We start from the raw sequence: 26,446 nt of genomic DNA on the forward strand, positions 1-26,446 counted from the left end.
TATGCTAAGCTGGAAAGATAAGGGGTGCAAGCCTGGAGCGCAATGTCCGGATTTGTTTGAATTGCTTCAATTTAACTTCTTGGTATAGTGGTCCTTTTCTTTGGCGGCTCTGTGAACAAAGCAAAGTGCCTTGAACATTGCCCTTCTTGTTATAGATAGCCAATGGAGTGATTGCAAGACCGGAATCATGTGTTTTCTGGGGTGAAGGCAGAGAAAAAGTCTTGCAGCAGCATTTTGGAGGAGTTGTATTTTGCATATGATGAATGCTTTCAGCAAAGTCAAAGTTGGAGATTATGAGTGTGAAGATGGCTTTCTGTTTCTGTTGGTATCCAAGGTATGGAAGGATGAAACCGTGTTTTCATTGTGTAGAAGGCATTCTGTCTTACGTTTTATCATGTGGTATCAAATATAGGTCTGAATCCAAGGTTTCTTACTTCTCTTGAGACTGCTGAAGGGACCTCATGTTCCTTCGGCCATAAGGCAGCAGGCTGGTATTCTGTCTGCAGGGCATAAACTCAGTCCATGTGGTATTTAGCTTTAGATGATTATTTCTCATCCATGAGACCAAAGGCAGTCATCAAGTTGCAGAGGTCATCCAGACCATCAATTTTTAAATGTGGGTGTCATATACATGGTTGTAACAGCTGAGGTTGAATGATTTAATCAGGTTTTTAAGTTGATTAGGTAGATGTTGAATAAAGGAGGGGCTATATGGGATCTCTGTGGGACACCAGTGTTGCGTGTGAGAAGCTGATATAAAAGATAGTACCACAACTAGTTCACTTTCACAACTGAGAGGCCAAGAATTCAATGGGCATTAGCTCAACTCTTCTCACCTTTCATATATGGCATGTTAAACAGGAGGTTGCTGCGTGAAGAGATTGCACAACTGTACAGGACATTGAGTCATGTTGTTTATAAGCCAATAACTTTCACGATATTTTCTATTCCTGATGCATATGCTGTCTCACTATCTAAACCTACCAGTCATTCAGAAGCAATGTCCAATCAGGAAACGCCCAATTCAAATATGGCACGCTGCTCTGATTAGCCTAATGTGCTAGGGCAGAGCCATCTCAAGCCAGGTACAACTTACATTTGACTGACATTTCACTTGCTCACACTGGCCCGTTTTGAAATATAGCCTGGGAGAGAATGTATCTGCTCTAGAGATCGTTACTTTGTTTGCAGGAAACACATAGTTTTTAGGTTAACGTGCCAGCTGCAAATACCCTAACTAGCAGTAGTGTGAATCTGAAATGACCTAATACAGCCTGCCATGTCACAAGGGGCCGCTGTAACAGACTATCTTTCAAAGATCGTTTTATATCTAGATAACCCTGCCAGGCTCAACATGCTAAAGATTAATCTCTTTGAACCAAATATTGTGGGAACCATAATCAGTGCATTTGAGGCTGAAAGTATTAATATTATAATTGACCTCTCTACACATCTCCGCAGAACACTGACAAACATTTTGTGAGTTTGTATATTTTAACTTAAGATCTGTATGGACTCCTTTGAAATTCTGCTACAGCTTTATCTAATTCATGGTCCTAGCACATAAATTACTGTTATGAGGTCCTATAAAAGTACAGTACTAAACTCACAATATTTAGTGATCATTTGGGGTGGCATTCATTAGATAGAGAAGCACAGGAATGCAGGCTGATAGGAATTTCTATGATTTAGCCAATGTTTAGTGTTTGCAAGGCTCTTAGTGTAAGAAAGTGGGATCTATGCAAGCTACCCTTGGCACCAAGTTTTTATAAATGTCAGGGCCTTGCAGGTTTTCCTGGATGCTGAATGAGCTGTGGCTTAAATACCGCAGCTAACCACATCACCAAAATTGATCAATATGCAAGGCAGAATCATGATGTTTCCTTGTGTATTAGGGGCCAATGAGCGAATCTCCTTTCACAGGTGATAGCGCAGTCACACAAGTGAGGTACTATTGTTATTGGGAGAAGTGTAAAAAAGCTGTGTGTTTGGATATTTGTGGATCCCTGCAGACTCGATAAGTGCTGTCTGCTTTCACTTTTGTTTTGCTGTATAACTGTGCTACGCAATACAACAAAACAAAAAAGTCTAACTCAGGACTGGTGGGAAGCAATTCCTTCACATACTGACTTTGATCTTGGCAAAGAAAATGTTTCTGGTGTTTTCATCAGAAACATTTTGTTTTACAGTACTGAGGATGACCCACTGAAGTCCTCCGCATTGTGGAGGTATTGTGGTGGACATCAAAGTGTCATTGTGTGCCTTAAAGCAGTTAAAACACACCAAATTCATGCAGCCTGATGTCCTGCCTAACAAGAATTGACTACGATCTGCAGGGATATTATGGCCACATTGCACTAACTTTTTTGTTCCATGATAGATGGTAGGTTACTGGACTGGGGAACAGCGAAAAGCACAGTTGTCAAAGAAAGGTGGCAAGTGCTGCAAATGGCCATGGACAGCCACGAAAAAGTTTCAGTTGACTTACATGGTCCAGAAAAAAGAGGTCTAGAGAGAGAATAACTAATATTGAGAAGTAAAAGGAAGATGGAAGAAAATGAATATGCTACTTACCAGTATGCATCTGTTCTTGGCATGTAGGGCTGCTAACATTCATATCTTAGCATTAGATCGCCGCCTAGTGTTGGGCTCGGATGATTGCACATTGTTGTCCTGGAAGAGTCTTCGAAGTATCCTGAGATAGGTGGCTCCTCCCCTGGACTACAGTGCGCATGGGCATCGGCTCCATCCCCAGATTGTTTTTCGCCATTGTGGCAGAAGATGGAGTGAAAAGTGTAAAGGATGTCCATGCTAATGAATAAATACAATAGTATATCTGCAGCTGCGACAGGCACCGGGGAGGAGGGCGGGCGATATGAATGTTAGCAGCCCTACATGCCAAGAACAGATGCATACTGGTAAGTAGCATATTCAGTTCGAGGCATGTGGGCTGCTAAATTCATATCTTAGCATAGAATACATAGCAGTCCCTCCATTAGCGGCGGTTGCCCGTGCCAGCTGCAGAAACCTGAAAAAGTGTCTTGAGAACAGCCTGTCCTACAGCTGCTTGCTGCTTGGAATGCACATCAACACAGTAGTGTTTTGTGAAGGTATGTGGTGTGACCCACGTGGCTGCTCTGCAAATATCCTCTAAAGGAATGTTCCCTAGGAAAGCCATGGATGCCCCCAGTTTGCGTGTGGAGTGCGCTCTGGGGGGTATTGTTAAAGTGCGCTTGGCTTTTTGATAACATATCTGGATGCACTTAACAATCCACCTGGCTATCCCTGCTTTGGAAATTGGGTTGCCTTTGTGTTGTGGTGCGAAGGCAACAAAGAGTTGTTTTGTCTTTCTAAAGGGTTGTGTTCTGTCTATGTAGTACATCAACGCCCTCCGTACATCTAAGGTATGGAGCATTCTTTCCGCCACCGTTTGCGGGTTTTGAAAGAATGCTGGTAAGTCAATAGTTTGGTTTAGATGAAACTGTGACACCACCTTCGGAAGGAATTTGGGGTTAGTGCGTAGCACTACCCTATTTGGATGAATTTGAATGAATGGCTCTTGGATTGTGAGCGCCTGCAGCTCACTGACACGCCTCAGAGACGTAATAGCTATAAGGAAAGCTACTTTCCACGTAAGGAACTGGAGTTCACACGAGTGCAGTGGCTCAAATGGTGGTCCCATCAGTCTGGTGAGGACGACATTGAGGTTCCACACTGGAGCTGGCGGTGTCCTTGGGGGAATGACTCTTTTCAGACCTTCAAGGAAGGCTTTAATGGCGGGCACTCTGAAGACAGAGAGGTGCTGCCTGTTCTGAAGATAAGCCGCTATGGCGGATAGATGTATCCGAATGGAAGTGTACGCCAGATTGCACTTGTAAAGATGCAACAGATAGCAGATGATGTTGGGGATAGATGCATCAAGCGGGTTGATGTCATTGGCTGTACAGTAGATGACAAAACGCTTCCACTTTGCAGCATAGCATGCTCTAGTAGTTGGTTTCCTCGCCTCCTTGATGATGCTCATGCATTCTGGAGGCAGGTTAAGGTACCCAAACTCTAGGACCTCAGGAGCCAGATCGCCAGGTTGAGCTGTTGCGGATCTGGATGCTGAATTTCTCCATGGTTCTGCGTCAAAAGACTGGGCGTGAGACGCAGTCTTTGATGCGGCACCACTGAGAGTTCGAGGAACGTGGTGTACCATGCTTGGCGCGCCCACGTTGGAGCAACTAGGATGAGAGTCATCTCGTGCTGCCTTAGCTTTCTTGCGACCAGCGGTATTAGAGGGGCTGGCGGAAAAGCGTACGCAAATTTGCCTGACCAGTTCATCCATATCGCATTCCCCTGCGACTGTGGGTGAGGGAACCTGGCGGCAAAGTGTTGGCATTTTGCGTTCTCTTTTGTGGCAAACAGGTCTATCTCCGGATGACCCCACTGCTGGAAGTACGGGTGGAGGACAGATGGGTGTAACTCCCACTCGTGCATTTGATGGCTGTACCTGCTGAGCAGATCCGCCATCTGATTGTCCTTTCCTGGGAGGTGTTCTGCCATGAGGAAAATGTTCCTCTGAATGGCCCACTTCCACATGCTCTGAGCCAGATGAGACAGCTGTGGCGAGTGGGTGCCTCCCTGCTTTTGAATGTAGTACATCGCGGTCATGTTGTCCGTCCGGACTAGCACGACCTTGTTGCACAGATGTACAATGAAGGACTTGAGCGCCATGAAGATTGCCATCAGTTCCAGATAGTTGATGTGCATCTTCTGTTGCTGCGTTGACCATAGTCCCTGCACTGTGTAAGTGAGCACATGAGCTCCCCATCCCTGGAGAGATGCGTCCGTTGTCAGGACAATCTGCGGCACAGGCTCTTGGAACAGTCGGCCCTTGCAAAGGTTGTGTGGAGTCCACCAATGCAGAGAGTCGTATGCCCGACTGGTAACCAACACTAGGTCTGTCAATTGTCCACGAGCCTGTGTCCACTGATTCGCTAAGCACTCCTGGAGCGGGCGCATGTGTAGCCGTGCGTGAGGGACTATGAAGATGCAGGAGGCCATCATGCCTATCAACTGCATGAACACTCTCGCTGGAAGCGAGTGTTGTGGCCTGAACCTTTGGATCAGGGCCTGCATGCTGTCTATCCTGACTTGGTTTGGCTGAGCCATGGCCGTCAGGGTGTTGATCGTTGCACCTAGGAACTGCCGGACATGTGCCGGCTGAAGATGCGATTTTGGGTAGTTTAGGGAGAAACCCAGATCGTGAAGAAGGTGAATTGTAGTGGACATGTCCGCGGCGCACTGCTGCTCTGACTTGGCTTGTACGAGCCAGTCGTCCAGGTAGGGGTAGACATGGATGTTCTGCCTCCTGAGGTGCGCCGCTACTGTCGCCAGACACTTGGTGAACACCCTCGGGGCTGTTGTGACTCCGAAGGGTAGGACCTTGAACTGGTAGTGCCTGCCTTGAATAGTGAACCTGAGGTATTTCCTGTGTGACGGGTGTAGTGGAATGTGGAAATACGCATCCTTGAGATCTAAGGTTGCTAAGAAGTCTCCTTGGTTTAGCAAGGGAAGAATCTGTTGCAGTGTAAGCATGTGGAAATGTTCCGATAGTATGTACAGGTTGAGGGGGCGTAGATCTAGAATGGGTCTGAGAGATCCGTCCTTCTTTGGAATAAGGAAGTACAGGGAATATACCCCTGTGCCTTCCTCTCCCACCGGCACTTGCTCGATTGCTCCCTTTTGCAGCATCACCACTACCTCCTGCTGCAATAAGAGCAAGTGCTCTGCGGACATAGGCCTTTGCCTTGGCGGGATGTTGGGTGGAGTGGACTTCAATTCTAGGCAATAACCATACTGGACTAGTTGTCGCACCCACCTGTCTGTGGTGATGTTTTTCCAGACGGGCAGGAACTGCTGCAGTCTCCCCCCGACAGGTGTTAGGTGGTCGGGGGGCAGTGACAGAGAGTCACTGTTTGCTTGGAGTAGAGGAGCGGGGGTTGTTGTTTCCTCTGCCGCGACCTCTGTTGCTGTTATTCCTGTAACCTCCCTTGTTCTGTTTCGTGAACGAGGATTGTGCTCCACCTTTTGAGAACTGGGATTGTTGACCCATTTGTCCTCTGGTGACCCCACGTGCACCTGAGCGACGAAAATTGCTGCCACGAAACTGTTGAGACTGCAGGGCCCCCATGGATTTAGCAGTTTCCGTGTCCTTTTTTATTTTCTCTAGGGTGGTGTCAACATCTGGACCAAACAGACTATCAGGATTGACCGGTTGATTAAGAATTGTTGTCTGAATATCCGGTTTAAAGCCTGAGATGCGTAGCCACGCCTGTCGTCTCAGCATAACGCTAGTGTTGACAGCCCTAGCAGCTGTATCTGCAGCGTCAAGCGCACACTTGATGGCTGCGTTTGAGATTAGCTTCCCTTCGTTAATGAGCAGTTGTGTAGCTTCTTGAAACTGTGGAGGCAGGTGTTGTACAACCTGTTCTAGGGTGTCGTAGTGTGCCCTATCGTAACGCGCCAAGAGCGCCTGTGTATTGGCGATGCGCCAAAAGTTTGATGCCTGTGCAGCTACTCTTTTGCCCCCTGCCTCTAGCACTTTGGACTCCTTATCCGGGGGAGGAGCTTCACCCGTTGTCTGGGAGTTGGCACGCTTCCTGGCATTGGCGACCACAAGAGAGTCCAGTGGCAATTGTCCCCGGATGTAGGCGGGGTCCGCAGGTGCAGGCCTGTACTTCTTTTCAATGCGAGGGTTGACCACTCTCGCTCTTGTAGGCTCCTTAAAAATGTCCCCAGCATGTTTGAGGACTCCTTTTAGCATAGGAAGTGTCTTTACTGTCCTTTCAGAGACTGAAAAGGTGTCGAAAAGGAAGTCTTCCTCAACCGGGTCGGCATGCATGTCCACATCATGATTGGCTGCCGCCCTTTCAAGTAGTGCATGAAAGCCTGCTGAGTCCTCAGTCGGGGATGCACGTGCATTAAAGAGCTGCGGGTCCTGCCCCACACCCTGGGTGTTCTGGTCACCAGTGTCATCGTATGAATCCGGTTGTGCATCAGGTTCATCGATAGGGAAATTGTACTGCTCGTCCTCATCATACCCCTCACCCGCAGAGTGTTCTGGGGAGGGAGTAGGGCTCCGTCTTGGAGGAGGCTGGATTGGCTCCGTGAGGCCTGAGGCGTCAAGGGGCACCCTCTTCTTTTTCAGTGGGATGACATAGGAGTCCACTGGCTCCGAAGTGATTTTCCTCTTATAGAGGGTCAGCTTGCCTGTGTCAGCGTCGATGAAATGCTCTGAATCGTCTTCTGATTCGAGTACCCGACGTGGAAGCGGGCCAGCCGGCGAAGAAACTTGTTTCGGAGCCGGTTTTGTTGAAAACGCTTTCGGCGCCTCCTTAGGTGGCAAAAGAAAGAGAAGTTTCCCAGAAGGCTTTGCTGGAGTGTCCTTTTGCGGCTGCGGCGAAGGTATCGGAGCCGACGGGGCAAAGGCTTTCTCCCTGATTCTTTGCAGTGAGTCTGCGATGAGGGACGTCTCACTCACAGTGGGTTTCGTCGCTGACGAGGATGGTCTGATCGGTCCCTCGGATCCGACGTCCTTGTGGGCCTTGTGCGCTTTGGGCGCGGAACCCGTCTTCACCGCCTCCGATTCCTGAGTCCGGGGCGCAGACTTCTTGTGCGTAGCCTCCTTGGAGCCGACTTTGGCGGGCTTGGACGGCGTCGTAGCCGCTGACCCGTGCCGACCATCTTTCTTGGAGGACCCCTCCTCAGGCGTCGGTTTCGATTTTGCAGCATCGGAATCGACGGACTTCTTCGGCTTCTGCGGACCGGAGGTCGACGGAGCCGATGGGGTAGCGGGCACCGTCTTTTTCACCGGCACGGCAGCCATCTTAGGGACACTCGAGTCCTTAAGTTTCGGTTTCGTTTTCGGGTCGGCCATTTTAGGTGTCGTCGATCCCGATGGTTTCAGTTTCGTTTTCGAAACAGTCTGCTCAGCAAGTGAGTCCGTAGCCGGGCCCGAAGGCGGGGCTGTGGCTTGCGGCAACGGGTCTTGGGTAAGGCCGACAGGCGATCCCGTGTCCCGGTCGGTATCTTCGTAACCTTCGGGGCAGAGCTCGTCCCCCGAGCTGTCTGCCGCGGCCCCATAAATCTCATCGTCGTCTCCTACCTCTTCGACGTATTCAAGGCCTTGACCCGCGACCCCGTCGTCGTCTCCCGGATCCGCCTCGACCTCCGTCTCTGGTGGGGAGATTTGTAGATGGTGACCCTGGACCTCTTCGTCCTGGTCGCCGAAGATGTTCTCCGGATCCGGGGCCGCTTGCTTAGCTTCCAAGCGCACCGCGCGCCGAAGCTTGAGAGTTTTCTTGGAGCGGAACTGCGCACACAATTTGCACTTTCCGTCGTCGTGGTCAGGCGAAAGGCACTTGTTACAGACGGGGTGTAGATCGATGTGTGGGTACTTGGACCCACAGAGCGGGCAGTACTTAAACGGGCTCCGCTCCATGTCCGAAAAGGCTTGCAGTCGTGTCGCGATGAGAAGGCCTCAAAGTTCAGAGAGCGAAGAAAACTCCGCTTATTCCGGCTCCAAGAGACGGAAGACTCGAGACCGTGCGCAGACAATACCGACGCAATGAAATCGAGGCCTTTTGGCCGCTAAAAGTTAGTTTTACTTGGTTCCGACAGTAAGACGTCGAGACCACATCCGAACCCAATGGCGGAAAAAAACAATCTGGGGATGGAGCCGATGCCCATGCGCACTGTAGTCCAGGGGAGGAGCCACCTATCTCAGGATACTTCGAAGACTCTTCCAGGACAACAATGTGCAATCATCCGAGCCCAACACTAGGCGGCGATCTAATGCTAAGATATGAATTTAGCAGCCCACATGCCTCGAACGATAGGGAGACAAGGTCCTAGAAAAGGAGAGAAGACATTGAAAGAAAGGAGAGTAAATAGAAAAGGCAAGAGAGAGAGAATGTAGACGGGAATGGGAAGATAGATGCAGCAGCTAACAGAATAGGATAGTGGGGAAAAGGTTGAGAGAGGCAGTGGGGACAGAGATTGGGGCAGAATAAAGAAAGTAAGAGAGCCTAAAGGAGCAAAATTATAGTCAAGTACACATAGAGAAATGGCAATTGGAGATTCACTTGGCCCAATGTGATTTGAAACCATACTTCTCCATTTTATTTTCTAGAAGTGATATTAGTGTAATATTCCAAAAAATCAGTGTGCCTGTTGGTCTTTAAAAGGTTGAACCATTGTTAATTGATCCACTTTTATTTTTCTGAATTAACAATGGCACACCCTTGTTATTTGTTCTCATATGCTCTTGGTGAGAAGTGATGCCACGTTCTCTTTTAATGCATATCAGCCATGTCTGCATTTGCTGCAGTAGTCGCTGGAAAGGACAACCCGCTTGCTCAGAAGTTCAGTTTCTCTTAAGGTGATTTGGCTTTCTAGTGTAAATTAAAAAATTTCGGTCTCTTAGCTCTTTCATGACATGAAGTTTGAGATTTATCTGCGCCTGTACTGATGCCAAACAACACTTTTGCAAGGCAATATGTTAAATATCTAGTAGAAATGGCAGGCTTCCATGATTTCTACATTCACCACATGACATTTTCCATGCAATGTCACCAACATACTTGAGACTTCTGTGCAAGACGTCCACTGCATGTGAAAGAGAAGAGAATGTTCATAATTATGCTGCTCTCTGCTAATTTATGGCTCCTCTAATTGGAGATGAAACTAGTATCCTAAGCTAGGCCACAGGCCTAAAATGGACCTACCTAACACTGACACAATCACCTATCTCTTTACCATGCCAACCTGTCTTTCTGGTGGACGTTAACAAAAGTTTTATTTTGTACAACACCTTTCGCACAACCTGCCTGTAACTATGAGCAGTGTATGCCAATGTCAGAGACTATTTCATGTCAATGCAGTTTTGACTAGTGCTCTTGATCAAATATAATTCAACTATCCGTCTTTTCTCAGAACCTTATAGTGACATTCATTGTGGGATCTTCCCAACATCACCTGTAAAATAACATTACATTCTTTTTAGCATTCACAATAGTTACAGACCTAAATGTTTCACACACACTGTTTAAGACTATTTTCCAAAACACATTCTGGATGGATATGCTCTAAGCTCTCTGTAAAGTTAGCTTAGATTAATGGCAATTTAAATTAAAACTTCAGCACGGAATTTGGTCAGAATTAGGATTTCCACACTTTACGAATCAGATTAAATTTCCTAGATTTAAGTGAGGTAATAATTATCCTTTTGGGCCTTTCAGGTTTGATGATTTTCTGAGGTAGAATATCCATGATAGGACATCCTCCAGCAAAACTATTTTGAATGTGGAGGATGGACATCTACCACAGGAGTGGAAGGGAGGGCTCTGAACTGAGGCCAGCTTATTTAAAAAAAAAAAAAAAAAAAAAAACTTGATAAGCTTTGCATTTCAAAGCTTGAAACGTTGTGCGTCAAAACAAAGTTGAGAGTCAGCCTATTTTGCAACTTAACACCAGTCTACTTTAAATCCCATCTAAGTGATAGAAGTTAAAGTTGGATAGTGAAAAGTTGATTGAGTAGGCTTTATTGTGCAACTTGCAAAAAGGCAAGTATTCCTTCACACAGAATCACACGGTGTGCACCTGAATATCGAAGGCACAGAATATCAAGGACAGCACAACAAATCTAAAATGACAACCGGAAATATAGTTTTTTTTATACCCACCTCCACATATATGTACTTACACAGAGCGTTGCCCCAATTACACTTATCAGCACATACAGCAAAAGACAACATGATAGCAGAACTTCAAAACAACTGTTTTATCCCCAACCTTGCCAAAACAGTCATAATATATTTAAACAGATGCACAGTCTGCCAATAATACCCACCGAAACCTACACTTAAGGTTGTGTCATCAGGTATCACAAGACCAACTTTCAGGACATTACAAATCGACTTTATCAACATGATCGATTCCATCGATGAGCTAACTACCATTAACGGATTGTAGGAGCCTGCCCCTACTCTAGGTGGATTGAAGCCAGTCCTTCCATGCACAGCGACGCCAAAGCAGCTGCGAGGTTCCTTGTCCGGGAAGCAATAAATACCTAGATGGTGGAGGGATTGGGGGGTACCAGACGCCATTCGGTCAGACAATGGAAAGCACTTTGTCAACTCCATGTTCAATCGCATCTGTACCCTTTTGTGAATAACACAAATTGGCCTCCATGTATTACCCCCAAAGCAACAGTGTCTTTGAGAGACTTAACAGCCTGTTGAAAAATGAAAAAAGCAAAGTTTGCTCCAGCCTTAATGAGAAATGACTCCACTGTGTCCGTAGCCTTGAGAAACACGCCCAGCAGCGATCACCATCTCACACAACACCAGATTGCAACGGGCAGATTGATTGAGAAGCCCATCACAAAAACCCAAACCAAACTGAGCGCTGAGGCTAGCTCTCAAGCTATACCTCTTTAAATTAACAGAAACCGCCAGATTCCTATATAAGTAGGTCCGCCACCGGAACTCTAAGTGCAACAGTGCCAAGCTACCATACCAAGCACCTCAACTTGGACAAGATGTTTACATTTGCAATGTTGTAAGGAAGTGGAAGCAAGCAAAGTTTGAAGGGCCATACCGAGTAGTCTTCACAACACCAACCGTCCTCAAGGGGGACGGAAAAAATGTGTGGGCCTACCTCTCCAACATATGGCTGAAACCATCAACAGCAAACCCCTCCATGAATTGCACTGTGAACGTTTTATCTCAAACTGTCAAAACCAAGAAACTTCCAATCACTAGAGGACTACAGACATCTCCACTGGATTCATCCCAAGACCTGCAATATTCAATAAGTTATGTATTGCTGCATATTTCTATACACTTTGTTTGCTGTGGGTGTTGCTGCAGCCACTCCTCACCAAAGAACTGCCTAGTCAAATGGAGACCACCCCATAGCAGTCCCTGCACTTGTGTATGGACCTCTCCTATATCACTTATAATTCCACAGAGCCCAACACTAGCAATCCACACGCGCTATACAGTGCCCTCTTACACAACACATGGTATTAGCACATGACCGCCGTGGGCTCCAAGACATCAGCCAGGCCAGGTTACGTCTGTTATCTTACAACATATGCAGGGGGTGCAGGCAGGCTTTACTTGTCCCAGGAGGTAGCCCCCGAAAAAGCAAAATGTCTTCTCCACGTATACCCATGTAGGATTAGGGACAAAATAACGACCCAACAGAGTAGTAGTGAAACTGACCAGATGCAAGAGCAATCCCACAGCATTGCACCTTTTTACCGAGCCTAGCAACATTCAACTTGAGCTAGATAGGATGTACAAGAGGGGCGCCAAAGGAGAGGATACTGTTTGGCTGCAAGACTTTCCAGATTAGAATTTCTTGGAGGTAGGCAAAACCACCCCACCAATGCACGAACAAGTCCGCTCCCGCTCCCATCTGTGGGCTCAGGGTGGCCCTTAGCATACCTGGGGCGGTCTTCTTTAATAACAAATGGAGCCCAGGCATGGAGTTCCAGTGTAGGGCCATCATCCTCGATGATATGAAGGGAAATGAGTCTTGTTGGGGAGGATTGAACAATAGCATAATTACCCCATGTCAGGAACCATGGGATACTTAGGTGATATATGTGGTAAGAAGGGAAGGGGCAACCCCTAATTGTACAGAAACATACACTGTATTCCTTGTGTTTCAGCAGTAAAGGAACCATTCCACTGGTAACAAAATGAAAACTGTGGCACAATACTGCAGATTACGGAGATGCAACGAGGCACCTCCACACTGATGGATAAGGGCTAGCAATGCAGCGTGTTTGCCAACACTCAGCTCATCCCCAAATGCTGTGACCACTCCTCCTTTGTTACTATGCACAGCCCAAACCTGGTCATTCCCAGAGAACATCTGTCAGAGTTGCATCAACATCCGCTAAAGAAGACAACAACTCTGTTGCATCAGGCTAGAGAAAAAAGAACTGGTGATTATTTTGACTGGGACCAGGACAACAACATTCCGGAAGGATTCAGACTGTTTTCTGACACAAGTTAATGCAGGAGGGTCCATACCCCTCTTCACAGCGCAGATTAAATCAAAACACCTACTGGTTACAAATAGCCCAGGGGGCAGATGCTCAAAATGATGAAGAGCACTGAGCTCGGTCTTAATGCGATCAAGGAAGAACTGAGAGCCATCCGCCTCATGGTGATAGAACATCGATATGTGTTGGACTTAATGACTGCAATGAAGGGAGGGGTTAGTGCCAAGATCGGTGCATCCTCCTGCACGCTTATCCCAGGCAATGAAATGGACAACAAGACTCTGACTCTTGTCACCCATTTATACAGAGGAGGGATGTGCCCCCGATATGGACTGGTTCTCATGGCTTCCCCCGGTGGCTGACCGGTCTCTGAATGTTTTTGTTGACCATTTGCATATTTCTATTGTTTTTGTGTGGTTTCTTGCAACTGGGGGTTGCCTGCTGTAAAACGGCAGTCCTCAAATTGGGTGGAATGCAGGTAGCTAGGAAAATAGTAATAGTCAAAACTGAAGAACAACAAGTCCGCAATAATGTGATTGTCAGGAGGTATGGGTTGGATAATTTAATCGAAAATTCAACTAGAGGGAGGAATGTTAATATTGATAGAATCTATAACTATGTTTATAATGATTCATTCGCACAAAAGAACGAAATCACATCACTATTATCAAATTCACCTGTCATGAACTCTACCTCAACCCCAACCCCGACTCAGAAATAAGTGGTCAGGCAGGCTCTGTGACCTAGGCCGGAGGTTACTGATTGACAGGTCACAGGTGGGGTGACACGTAGCAGGCAGACAAATGCACGAGCAGAAAACTCAGGTCAATCCCCCAGGTAAGCACAGTGATGCCACTATGGTTCCGAGAAATTGGCCCCGATAAAGCACACATGGCTAGAGGGGTGCGCACATTCCCAAAACACCATGAAGTCAGGTACCACATGAAGTTAGGAACACACAGCTAATCAGGACACAGTACACACAGTAATCACATGCCCCTCATGCCGGACATCTGGACACGTTACCCACTGTCCCCCATTGTGTCCATGTAATGTTGAGGCCCACTTGAATTTGTCATCAGGAGTCTTATGTATGACTCCACAGACAAGGCCCACATTCGTTTACCAATAAAGGATCAACAGAAGTACTTTATGATACCTTACTTTATCCTACAGATCCGAAATTCTCATGGGTAAGCTCAGCATTGCGCTGAATCAACAAGTAATAAAGATCTACAAAACAGTGCTGAGGCTCCCAAAACCCTCGTCTGCAGTCCAGATCCTATTATAGCTTGGCCTTCCCAATCATCAAATGTTAAGTGCGGACTCCTTCCTTAACCTATTCCACAAGCTGAGACAGGCTAGAGTTGGCTCTCTGGAGTCCCGTTTATGGACAGACATCAGTTCCAGTGGACCAGACAAGTCACATTGACATTTTTTTAATGACTGTATTTTAAGATTGTCGGCCATGGCACTGTGGGACTTAAATCCCAGTGAAAAGGTTTTTAAACTAAGTATAAAGAAACTAAATACAACTCTGTTCATGTTCGGAAAACAGAGCAATTCTAGCTAAAGGCAAGCATGCATGGCCTGTAATCAACTCATATCAGCCGGCTTCTCCATCGTTCTATCTTGCTTGCACATATTCTTTGCACCTAAAACTAAGATTAATGGCGCTCAGACTGGACGAGTGGCACTTTTTGAAACATTTAGCTCACTGGCGGCGCATATCAGAGGAAATCAAATGCAGGGGCTGTGGCACGTCAGATGAATCCTAGGAGCTTGTATTATGCATCTGCCCAGTGATGATGGATTTTAGCAAATTGAAACTAAGGCCCAAGTGGAATAAATTGGGAGTCAGGATCAGCGAGCAGAGCATAAAAGTGGCATTAAATCCAGAAAACACAGACCTTAGTATCAGTTTGACGAAATTCATTCATCTCGCCTAAAGAAGGATCAGGACCCTAAATAGCAATCATGAAATCAAGTCCCTCAAATAACAACATGCGAATAACCCAAGCCCAGCATCTTTAAAAAGAATGGTTATATAGAAACGCATCACCATTAATCTCATCATACTAGTTAAATTATACTGCAATCAGCCCACTTGGAGGACTATTTGCAACAATTTTCTACCCATCCAATATCTGTCAACTGTAACAACAGGGCTGCTTGCACTCGAAGGCACTTTGACAATTACTTGAATTCTATGTATTTATTCATAACATGTTTTAAAATTTTAAAGATTTGTTTAAAGGACGCTCTTCTTTTAGCTAATTTGTAAAGGTTTTAATATCATATACAATAAAGAATATTCGATAGATACCCAAAGGAATGCCTAAAACCCTGTTCAGATTGATTGTACTTTTGAGACTGTTTTCAGACCCACTTGTGTAATTGTGCTTCGGCTCTGTTATTGTTTACCGTATTGTTTACTGTTATTGCCTAATGCCTTTTGTCTTTTTTAGGATAAATTCAAATTTGAGCAAAAAAACTTTGTGTGATCTTTGTTTGGTGCTTGCCTCTGTGAAGGGGATACTGTCGTTCTGACCTGGTCTGAGAGGCAAACAGTGTGTGACCATCTAGGAGTGTAAACCCAAGATGTGAAACCACTGTTACCAGATTAATGTTTATGCTTCTAATGCCCATGGACACAAGCCAAGCCCAAGTAGGTATGCATACCCTCCTTTTCTGTTATTTAAGCAGAAATACCCAGAACTGTCTGGTTAAATATATAAACTAAGTTTGCCCCTCTCCTACTCACCTAGTCCCTACACTGATTATATTGTCTTGCTTCCCTTTCTCTGTGTTTCTCAATTTATGACTCTATACCGACTTAAACTCTGTATTTTGAGTGGTCTCTCTTAAATTTCAATACATCTCTCCATTATTAGAGGAGCTATATCAGCGTTCTCATTCTCAGTTTGTCTCTCTGACTAACTGAAGCTCATTGCTATCTATCACCCCATCTTCATCACTGTACCCAACTTTAAAGATGACTTTAGAAACCAGCCCCCAAAAACACCAAAAAAGACTAAACACTCTCCTAATCCAATCTGCATAGAGTACGACCTCATAACATATTTCTGAATAGTGTTCCATCCCACAACTTCCGCGCTTTCGGTGTAATGAAAATTAGTGTCACTATTACCCAATGTAATGCTAGTGAATCGACCTTGGATGGCCAAAAGACTGAGTTGGCTTAACCAGGATTTGAACAGAGGTCAACAGAAAGCGTTTAACTTGCGTAGCCTTCTTACCAACCTAACCCCATTATGATCATTCTTATATTTTGTGTTAACCAGTAATGCTTCCTCCCACACCTCACAAGTAGCCTGAGAATTAAATAAAACTAAGATGAATAAATAAGCCACTCGGTCTCATTTTTCCTTTTTAGCCTACCTCTGCCAAAGTTTTTTTTGCACCTGGAAATCTCTTGATGGTGAAACAAATACTTACAACAAGTTGGTCTCACTCTCGCCCTTAAGGAACTGGGACCATGTTCAAGTGGCAGGTATCTCAATAACTTACGAAAGAGAAAGCAACACTGACCATGTTAGGAGACTAGACTATCTAAAACGTACTCCACGTTTCCACTACCCATAAAAGAGTTGAGACTAATGTCTGTTTTTAGACAACTCAAACATATGTAATGGGGATGTAGGAAATAAAATAAGCTTCAGTTGGGACTTATGAGTTTTCCCTTAATACTGCCACTGTGTGTGCCACACTGCAGAAACTGATTTTTGGGGAATCTTCACACAACAATATTTGTAGCAGGTGAAGAGTAGTGCAAGCATTGTTTAACATTACATCAAAACACAGCATTCGCTCACAAATTAAAATCATTTGTCAATTGCAGCCAAACAAAGATCTGAAACATTGGGAAAAAATAAACCATAAGCAGTCAACACAAATACATAAGTTCCTACACTACCTTAATACCACTTCTCCTCTGCCCTCACTAATCACCTCCAAACATCCTTACAGGTACAACAAAGAATAAGGGTTTCGACAACTACCTACCTAAAACAAGGAAGACATGCAAAGGGAAACAAGTCAAAAATATTTAGGAAATAAATGAAAAAACACGTTTAAACCCAACATAGTAAATTATAAAGTGCAGAACGTATCCCCATAACATCCTAAAATCTTTCTCACATGACTCTGCCTTTGAACGTGATAGTACAGCAGTTTCTGTAATGCAATAACAACTGAGAAGCTTACCTATACTGTGCAAGTCAGGGGCAGTGGTGCTGGTGTTCATATGCAACTCTAACACTCGTCCACTGGCTGCAGAACAAAAATATGATACGTTTAAGAGCTACTAAATACTGCATTGCAACTTTCCACCATTTAATACACTATTACACTCGGATTTACGGCAATCTTCACAATAATGACCAAATAAAGCAGTCTGTCAACTTGCTCCTGTGCATTCCACTATATCCTTGCTTCTCGTAGTTCAAAAGGATCCTAAAGCCCTTCATTCTCCAAGCTTTCATTTTATCCGAAGATAACAATATAAAACTTGTGTCTGGATTGAGCAGGCTTGAGTCATCCTATTCAAACTGAATGAGAAGCATCGACTCAGAAGACTGAACTGATGAGGACAGCTATACGTTTTTATCCTGTATCTACCAGGCAGCGTAAGCTTTCTGGTTGCAAAAGACTTACTGCCGGATTGCCGAGAAGTTACATGGCCCACCCATTGCTTACCATTGGTTGCTTTTATTGTCCCTCATTACTGGTTTCTTACTTTACCGGTGTCCTTGTCCCAGCTTGTCCATCCTGTGTTTGTCCTCCCCTGGAGCATAGTCTCTCTACCATCCATCAGATGGCCTGGCTTCTATTTATTTATTTTGTTTTTATTTATAAAGTTTTATCCTTCCACTGCTTGCTTCTTATAAAAATAAAAAATAAAAATATTTTTGCTTAAGCACTCCATGGGAGTAACTGTGTATTCCAGGTCTCTCCCTCATTTGCCCACCCCACCACTGAGTGCTATGAAGCAAGCTCTCACTCATGTTCTGCTCCCTGCCAAACTCCCTGGCTCCTCCATGTTCCATGTTGCCTTTTAGTTCCTCTACTGCTCCCCTGCTCCACATGTTACCATCCCTTTATTGCTGCTTTTTCCCTCATCCTGTCAAGTTACCACTGCTACAGCCCCCAACGTTCCCACATTTCCCCCCCCACACCTATCTTTTTACAATTTATGAGTGGGAGGAGTGCAAGGCAGAACATTGCGGCCAGTCCCAAAAAAAAAGTAAATAAAGTTCTTTTACTCTTCTTTTTTGTCTTGTTTATTTGCTTCATTTTGTAATCTTGTATGTGTAATGAATTATGCAGGCACAGGTCCTCACACATGCATGCCTACAAAATGATACAGTCACATATTGGTACCATTTTTTAGGTCGAGCCTAGCACAGCGCGCATGCGCTGCTCTAGGAGAGGGCCTCTTGAAATTACTTCAGACTTCTCAGACTTCTCCGTGTGTGTCGGACTCCTCCAACACATTCCATTGGCCTTTGCGTGTGGTTTTCAAAAATGAAAGCATGCAATTGGCCAAGGGCGGGTACATGTCCCACCTTTTCTGTAAATGTTCACTCCCACTGTAGTGTAGTTCCTATATCCCTGATAGGCTCTGCACACTGGAATAATATACACTATAGATTTGACATAGGACTGAGGTCAGTATGTCTCTATCGAGTATATTAAAATTAATTACTTGTGTGTGCCAGCTAACTCAGAGGTCATTAGAAACTTTCTCGAATGAAGAAGAAGGGATTAGTTTCTTACAACAGCATAAACATGACAACTTTGTTTTCCTTAGAGTCGGAACAGTATCTGCAGAGTCGTGGAAAACAATAGATAAGCGTTTCACTCAGTCAACTGTGTATGCTTCGTTTCTACGGAGTTGCACAGAAATAGAGACGGGCGTTTCAATAAAAAGGGTTTATTGAACAGTCTTCTTTATCATGCAACAGATATGAACTGCTACAATCGTAAGACAGAATGCGAAGTATAATGCGTACAGCGTTCACAGTAATATGAAATAATACTGTAATAGCAGCGCCTTGAGACCCTCCGGGTGAGTAGTGCGCTATATAAATGCTTTGATTGATTGATTGATTGGTCTGTAGCTATGCCATATATAAAAATACATACATACATAAATAACACAGGCTAAAATACTCAACTGGTGCTTCTAAAATAATCCTACCCCAGTGTACCTAACCTAAGTCTAGTACGAGGGAAGAAGTAGGTGCTGTTTCAGCTATAGTTTAGTCTAGTTTAGTTGTGCCAAGAATTGCCAAAGGTTTCTCTAGGTTCTAATCAGCTCCATACCTTAGAATGAGAGAGGTTGGTATCTCTTTCCCGGGACTCGATCTCTAACACCCCGCAAGGGGAGTCAGAAACACTGGATTCTCGGCGAGGAGGATGACAGCGTCTGGTCAGTGCATCAGTCGGGGAGTTGACTTCCTTCGGGACTTGCTGTGGCGAGCTGCGTCATGCAAGTAGGTAGCCAAATCGCACCGCCTTGCCATAGCAAGTGAAGGTATATTTATACCTTGAAGGTGTTTAGGAATACCAGTACTGACGTAGAAGTCGGGCATAAGAACGTCATGAATGAATCCCTAAGGAATAGTGTTCATGCATAATAAATGAGTTCTTGGAGAAATCAATATTCAAGCAAGGGGAAGTCCTAAAGGCTTAAGAGTCTAGTTTTCCAGGAACTCGTTGTGACGTAGATGAACGGATGTAAGTAGCCATGCCTGTATTTGGTTAGCATGGACAATGTCTAAATAAGGACTGGATTTCTATGCCTATATAAGGGCAATGTGAAATGTACCTATATAAGGGCATGAATCGGGAAATTTATACGGAATCTAAAATCGATACACAACAACCCGACAGCTCTGCAGCTGTTGGGAGCGAGCAGTGGCGCACAGGGTGCCATCTATTGTGTATCATGTTACAAATTAGCAGTTGCTTTCACTTTTACCCCCCCACGGCTACGCTGGTTTTCCTTCTCTCCTGTCTTTTCATCTCCTTTCATCTTTGTAGCCTTCTTATCGATTGCCCGAGGGTTTGGTAAGGCCATTATCGCGTGCGGCACTATTTGCAGTTTTGTGTTTTATATACATATTGCGGTAATGCCTGGCAGTGCGCCTTAAACCCGAGTGTATGTTCTTTCCCAGAGTTTATTGGGCCGGTTTAAGTACCGTGCTGAAAAGATAAATACTTTTTCATATCTATTTTACAGATAATGTGAGCACACCTTCCAGTGCCGCGGCAGATCCTGGGGTTTATCACACAACAAGCAAGCGCACTGCTGAAACAGCAGGGCCGCACGCGCAGCATGGCAATCTCGCCTTTTTACGAGGATGGCCGGGCGGGGGCTGTGCTGGCCGGTTAATGAGTGCTCGGGGAGACGTCTCTTTCCATGGACTAGCAAAGCCTTTTGCAGCGCCGAGAACCATGGGCATCGTTTCATCCGGATCATCGCACCCCGGGCCCGGGAGCAGCCAAAGGGCCACGGGCTTCTGAAAGGGCTTTGGACAGGTTAGGAAGCACACATCTGCTAAGCATTTCGGTAGCGCTGCGTTCACTAATCCATTGGCCTCTTGGCGCTAGCGGGGCAGATTGTTACATTCAGTTTCAGGGGGATTTCCTATAGAGGTGTATCAGGTATGCAGGTGTCAGAGAGGGGTGGCAGGGAGCTCCTTTGTGTTTTTTTTTTTGATCTGGGAGGAAGAGTTCCAGACCACCTATTTCCGGTTTCATGTAACAGTGTTGCCAATTGTGGGAATTGCAGCAGACCTTTGTGTGGGTGAGAGGTATCGGGTTATTTCTTACAGTAAAATATCACTTCACATCCAGTACTCTATAGTATAGATGTTTATATTGTCTATGTCACTCTCTCTCTCTCTCTCTCTCTCACACACACACACACACACACACACACTCTCCCATGAACTCTCTCTCCCACTTACCCTCTCTTCCACACTGTCTCGCTCACTCCCTCTTTCTCACACACTCTCCCACTCACTCTCTCTCACTCCCTCACAAACACACTCTCTCCCCAATCTCTCACACACACACTATCACACACCCTCTTCCACTCACTAACTCTCTCACTCTGTGATAACTGTGATATTCCTTTTGTGACACGGCGGTGGTGGTGGGGGAGGGGGGAGGAATATGAATTTAAGGAAAGCTTCACACCCTCTTGCTTTTCTCTATACAGTTATTGTTACATTACATTGAGGGTGCGGTGCACACAGAGTACCTCGGCACAGTTATTTTCAGAATTTGGTTGTTTGCCATCTTGTACCAGGAGATAAAGCATTATCACATACAAGCGGGGAAGCAATAACCCCATTACAGGCCTTCATTTTTAAAACTGACCTGTGAATAAATGCAGCTGATGCTCTGAGCGGCCCTGCTGAAGGCTGTCTGGGGCCTCGTTGGTGCCAGGTAGACGCCGGCATGCCCTTTGGCGTGCCAAAAGCAACTGGCTAGGAAATAGGGTTTATGGTTGACCGAGCAGTGGCGGATGTCTTCATGCGAAGGAGAAAATCATCTAAAGGAGGCATTTGACGTTGTGTGGGATATGGGGTTGGCTTAACGGTGAACCCATCCAAAGCTTTGAAGGGAGATAGAAAGTTGCCAATGTCCTATACCCCATTGAAGCAGCTTTGCTTTGTTGCTTCCATTTGTTTCCAGTAATTTTGAGGGACCTCTAGTCTGTAAGCTAGGGTCCAACTTTTAACTTCCTCTTTAACTATAATGGGCTGGTTTAAATGGCCTGTAAAATGTGGACATTCTTCAGTCCGCCACTTCACAGGAAACTCTACAGGCTCTCCTTAGCCAATTCACACCTTAAGCAGAGACGCAAGGGTCCTTCTTGATTAAAAAGCACAGAGCTTCTCTAACCTCAAGGAAAACATAACCACAGCAGGTTTATATGAATTATGAAATTGTTTGCGCTATTCCGTTGTATAAAAATTGATTTGGCTTCAAGTCGCATTTTGGCCATAGTGACTTTAAAACAATAATTACTTTTACTCATATATCTTCAAAAACACTTATGTTAATATTTTTTTTATAGGGTCATTGAGTTATACATAATATCTTTTTAATATATATATAAGGTAACAAAAATGCTTATAACGCTTTTTCATCAATGCTCTGGTGATCCTATGGACTATCAACTTAGAGAGTACGAAGAAATACAAATCATAGTAAAATATACGTACCCTTAGAGGCAGCATTGATCTAGTTATTATTCCAAATAGGCAAACCCGAGGTTACGACGCCCCTAGTGACACCATATTCTATTTTCCATGTGTACAGTCTAGAAAGGCTCTCCGAATTTATTTAATAAACTTTGGCATGCCTGATTCAATGTTAGTAATGAAAACCTGAGAGAAAAAAAAAATCAGTATCTGCGTCACATATCGTCGTCGCAGTGGTTCAAGTCTTGTCATTGTATCAAAACGTCTGCTTTTCGAGAAAATGTATGACACCCATAAGGCATCCCACTTTTAGTGGTTATCGCACAGCAAGTTTGACAAGTGCTGTTGTTGTACAGCGTTTTAGGACCTTAGTGTAATTTTCCCGATTCATGCCCTTATATAGGTATAAAGTGCTGTATCCTTATAGAGGCATAGTAATCATAACCATATTAAGACATAGCTCAAGTAGTCCTAATACAGCTTGGCTACTTCCACTAGTTACGAAAATGTACAATGATTTTTTGGAAAAACCCGCCTTCAGCAGTCAGGGACATCCCCCTGCATAAATATTAATGTATCCAAGAACTCATAGAATTAAGTCTCTAATGCCGTTATTATGTCCAATCTTACTTCAAACTCGGCACCTTCAAGGTATAAAGGTATAAATATGCCCACACTTGTCCAAACAAACACACGGTGGTTTGGAGCAGTTCGACTATCTACTTGCCCGACGCACCCTGCTGCAGCAAGTGCCAAAGGAAGCCGACCCTGCAGCTGACGCACTGAGAGACGCTGTACTTTCTCCAGCCGAGATATCCAGCTCCAGTGTTTCCAGGCTACCCTTGGGGTTTGCTGGGAAATCGAGTCCTGAGAGAGAGATACCAGAGCTCCTACAGTCTAAAACCAAGGTACAGAGCTGATTAGACCCTAAGAGAAATTCTTGGATTAGATTCTTGGAAAAAGAATACTGAAACTAAGCTACACCTCACTTACTTCTTCCCTTGTACTAGATCTAGGTTAGGAACACCGGGGTAGGTGTATTTTAGAAGCACCAGTTGAGTACTTTTAGTCATTTATCAATGTATGTATTTTATGTACTATATGGCATAGAAACCATATCAAGCTTTTACAGTATTATTTTATAGTACTGTACGCATTGTACTTTACAACAAGTATTACGATTGTAGCAGTTAATTTCTTATGCTTGAGAAAGAAGACTTTTCAATAAATACCTTTTATTGAAAACGCCAGTCTCTCTATTTCTCTGCACCTCTAGTGAAACGAAGCATGCACGATTGACTGAGTGAAATAACTATCTATTGTTTCCGCAACTCTAGAGATATATTTCTTATTCTTGGGGAACAAAGTTGTCATGTTTTAAGCGGTTGTCAGAAACTAATCACTTCTTGTTCATTCGAGAAAGTTTCTAGTGACCTCTGAGCTAGCTGGCACATACACAATTAAGTCTAGTATATTCGGTAGAGACCTAGTCGACCTCAGTCCTACGTCTAAACTACAGGATATACCATTCCAATGCGCAGAGCCTATAGGGAATATAGGAACTACACTACATGGCGCCCAACGTTTGGTAAGGCGATAATTTAACGCTAGATACTAGAGTATCTCAGTCGTGCTTTTCACACAGACCCCTTTTTCCGGTAAAAATACTCCAATAGACGCCTGGAGTGGGTTAAAGGATAAAATATGCGCTTTAAACTAAGTAGGACGAAAGAATCCTATATATTAGTTTTTAGTTTGTTCAACGTTGAAGGATACAGTGTTCCAAAAATATTGTGCACCTAATCTTTGTTTCCTTGAAACTTGTTCTGCAACACTTCCAGTCAACAAGAATGACAGAGCGTGACGACGAAAGGGAGAGAGGTGCACTAGCAGCTCTGGCAGCTTTAGACGACACGAATCTCCAACAAAATGACGCGGATACCATACTCATCCTGGCAAATATAAGGAAAACAATCAGTATAAAACTTATAGAAAATGGAGTATCATTGAGAGGTGGTAAAGTAATATTTGTTATAGAGGCACATGAATATCGGCAGAAAGAGGTATTCTATTCATGGATTCTGTTTCCTGCAGCAAATGCAGTAACACACGAGTTCCACTTCTATAAATTAGAGAAACCGCCAGAGGAATACGTTCCTTTCGAGGACGTTAAAATTCCACTAACTTACCAAGAGCATCAGCTCTGGTTTAATGGCGCTCTACAACGTCAAAATCACATCACCAGGCTCGGTCCACTAGGTAGACCAGGAGCCAAATGGCCGGTACTAGCCAGCTATACACCACATCCTGACATTGAAAGAATGACAGCTCCTGAACTGTTAGCTCAGCTAAAACAGCTGATTAAAATACACAGGCAGTTGGTTCAATATGTCAAGAGGACTTTAACAGTCCAACCAGCTGTAAGAATTCCACAGCACATCCCACACCAGGGGAACACAAACAAAATGACACCACAGACTATACAGTCAGTCAGTGGTAAATTGCCCGCAAAACGAGATCAAATTCCGTTCTGGTTAGCCCAAAAATTACTCCAATAGAGGCAGTATTCCCTGATAATACACCTCAAGAGAAACACAGGATTCTGACAATCTGTTTACCAATGGGGACTGCACCACACGTAGAGGACTGCGACACTTGGGGTACAGTCTTTGCCTCAATCTACACAAAAAGACATGGTGTGCCGTCTATGGCGGTAATACCAGACGTTCTGAGACCGATTCAAAATGAATACGGTCCAGAACCGGCCTTCTATCTGGGTATGAAATCACTGAAAGATTTCAAACATGTCTGGGCTATACTATTAGCCAACATTAAAGGTGAAGCAGCATCTGTGGCGATCCCCCAAAAACTAAAAGAAACAGATATTACTGAGCAACCATATGAGCTTGCCAGAATTACTGAAAATCCTATGAAGAACTAGGAAGAGATAGTTTGGGTGGGAAACCAGTAAAACCACAACTAACTGAAAATCCTGAAAAAGTTTTTATTAAAAATAATCTCACTATTCCTAAGAAGAAGTGGGAAAACACTACACAGAAACTTCCTAGAAAGAAGCGTTCACAGTCCAGAGGAAGGTCTCCTCAACAGGAGCCCTCTGAAAAGAGATACAACCTTAGAAATAGGGATAATTTGAGAAAACCTGATAGATATCAAGATAATGATACACGTTCCTCTCGTACCTTTCAGACTTCCTCGCAGAAATCCGAAAGAAGAGGACGATCAGAACAAAAAGAAGAACGAGTAAAGTCCAAAGACGAACAACACGTTCCAAAAAATAAGAAAACTCAATTCACCAAAAAGAAGATAGCAAGTCTAAAGATCAGACATGCCGAGGATCTTGAGGACACAACTCAAGAATGGGGAGTGGGTCCAGACAATCCTAGACCGCGCAGCAGAGGTAACCATAGCTTGCAAGATCCTGAAGGATCATCTGGAGACAGTGGACTTGAATGAAAACATCCGAGTTGAAACTGCAGATAACGGGGTTAGTGTACCACATACGTTATATGAAGTAACACTCCGGATGGAGGGGGACAAACCAAGAAAAATTGGAGCACTCTTTTGGGAGAAGCTCTCTAAGGGTTATGACATCCTTCTAGCTGAACAAGACTGGCCACCTGAATTTGTCAGGGAGTGCCCACATGGCGAAGAGATAATTATGCCAGCCTTCTCAAATCATATTCAAATTCATAAAAAATACACCTATGCCAGGAAATGGGCTGTAGCCCAGGCCCCAGCACTATACAAAAATCATGTAGGATACGATGAGGATTCCCCTCACCATAAAATCCAGTTGAAAACTCAACCAACAATGCAAAGGCATGGAGGAGCTTGGCGGGCATCCGAGATGGCCGCGTGAGCACAGCGCTCCCCGGACCCCCGCCGCTCCCGGCTTAATATCCTGATTTAATCCTGATTTTTGCGAGGATTCATATAGAGGACGTTGGGCTGATCTACCTGGACTTTTCATAAACGAATTTGGACATTGGGTGTCTGAATTATGTTCACTTGAACTTTTGGGCTCCGCCCTCGAAGTGCGCCCGGGACTGGGTGAGGTTCGGTGGCCGTCTTGGAGTTGAACAACAACGGCAGGGGGATTGGACGTGTGAGACCCCCT

The 26,446-nt window shown here is 44.7% G+C and overlaps 1 protein-coding gene across 2 annotated transcripts in view; it reads right to left on the reverse strand.

The window, feature by feature from the left end:
• The window catches only part of C5_1H1orf159 (chromosome 5_1 C1orf159 homolog), a 292,203-nt gene that overhangs the window by 43,211 nt on the left and 222,546 nt on the right, over positions 1-26,446 (reverse strand). For both annotated transcript variants that reach the window (XM_078642367.1, XM_078642366.1), the window contains exon 6: positions 17,294-17,359. In XM_078642367.1, the coding sequence (XP_078498493.1) occupies positions 17,294-17,359 (66 nt within the window). The remainder of the gene's footprint in view (positions 1-17,293; positions 17,360-26,446) is intronic.

The sequence above is a fragment of the Lissotriton helveticus genome, chromosome 5_1 (genome assembly GCF_964261635.1).
Source record: "Lissotriton helveticus chromosome 5_1, aLisHel1.1, whole genome shotgun sequence".
Classification (NCBI taxonomy): domain Eukaryota; kingdom Metazoa; phylum Chordata; class Amphibia; order Caudata; family Salamandridae; genus Lissotriton; species Lissotriton helveticus.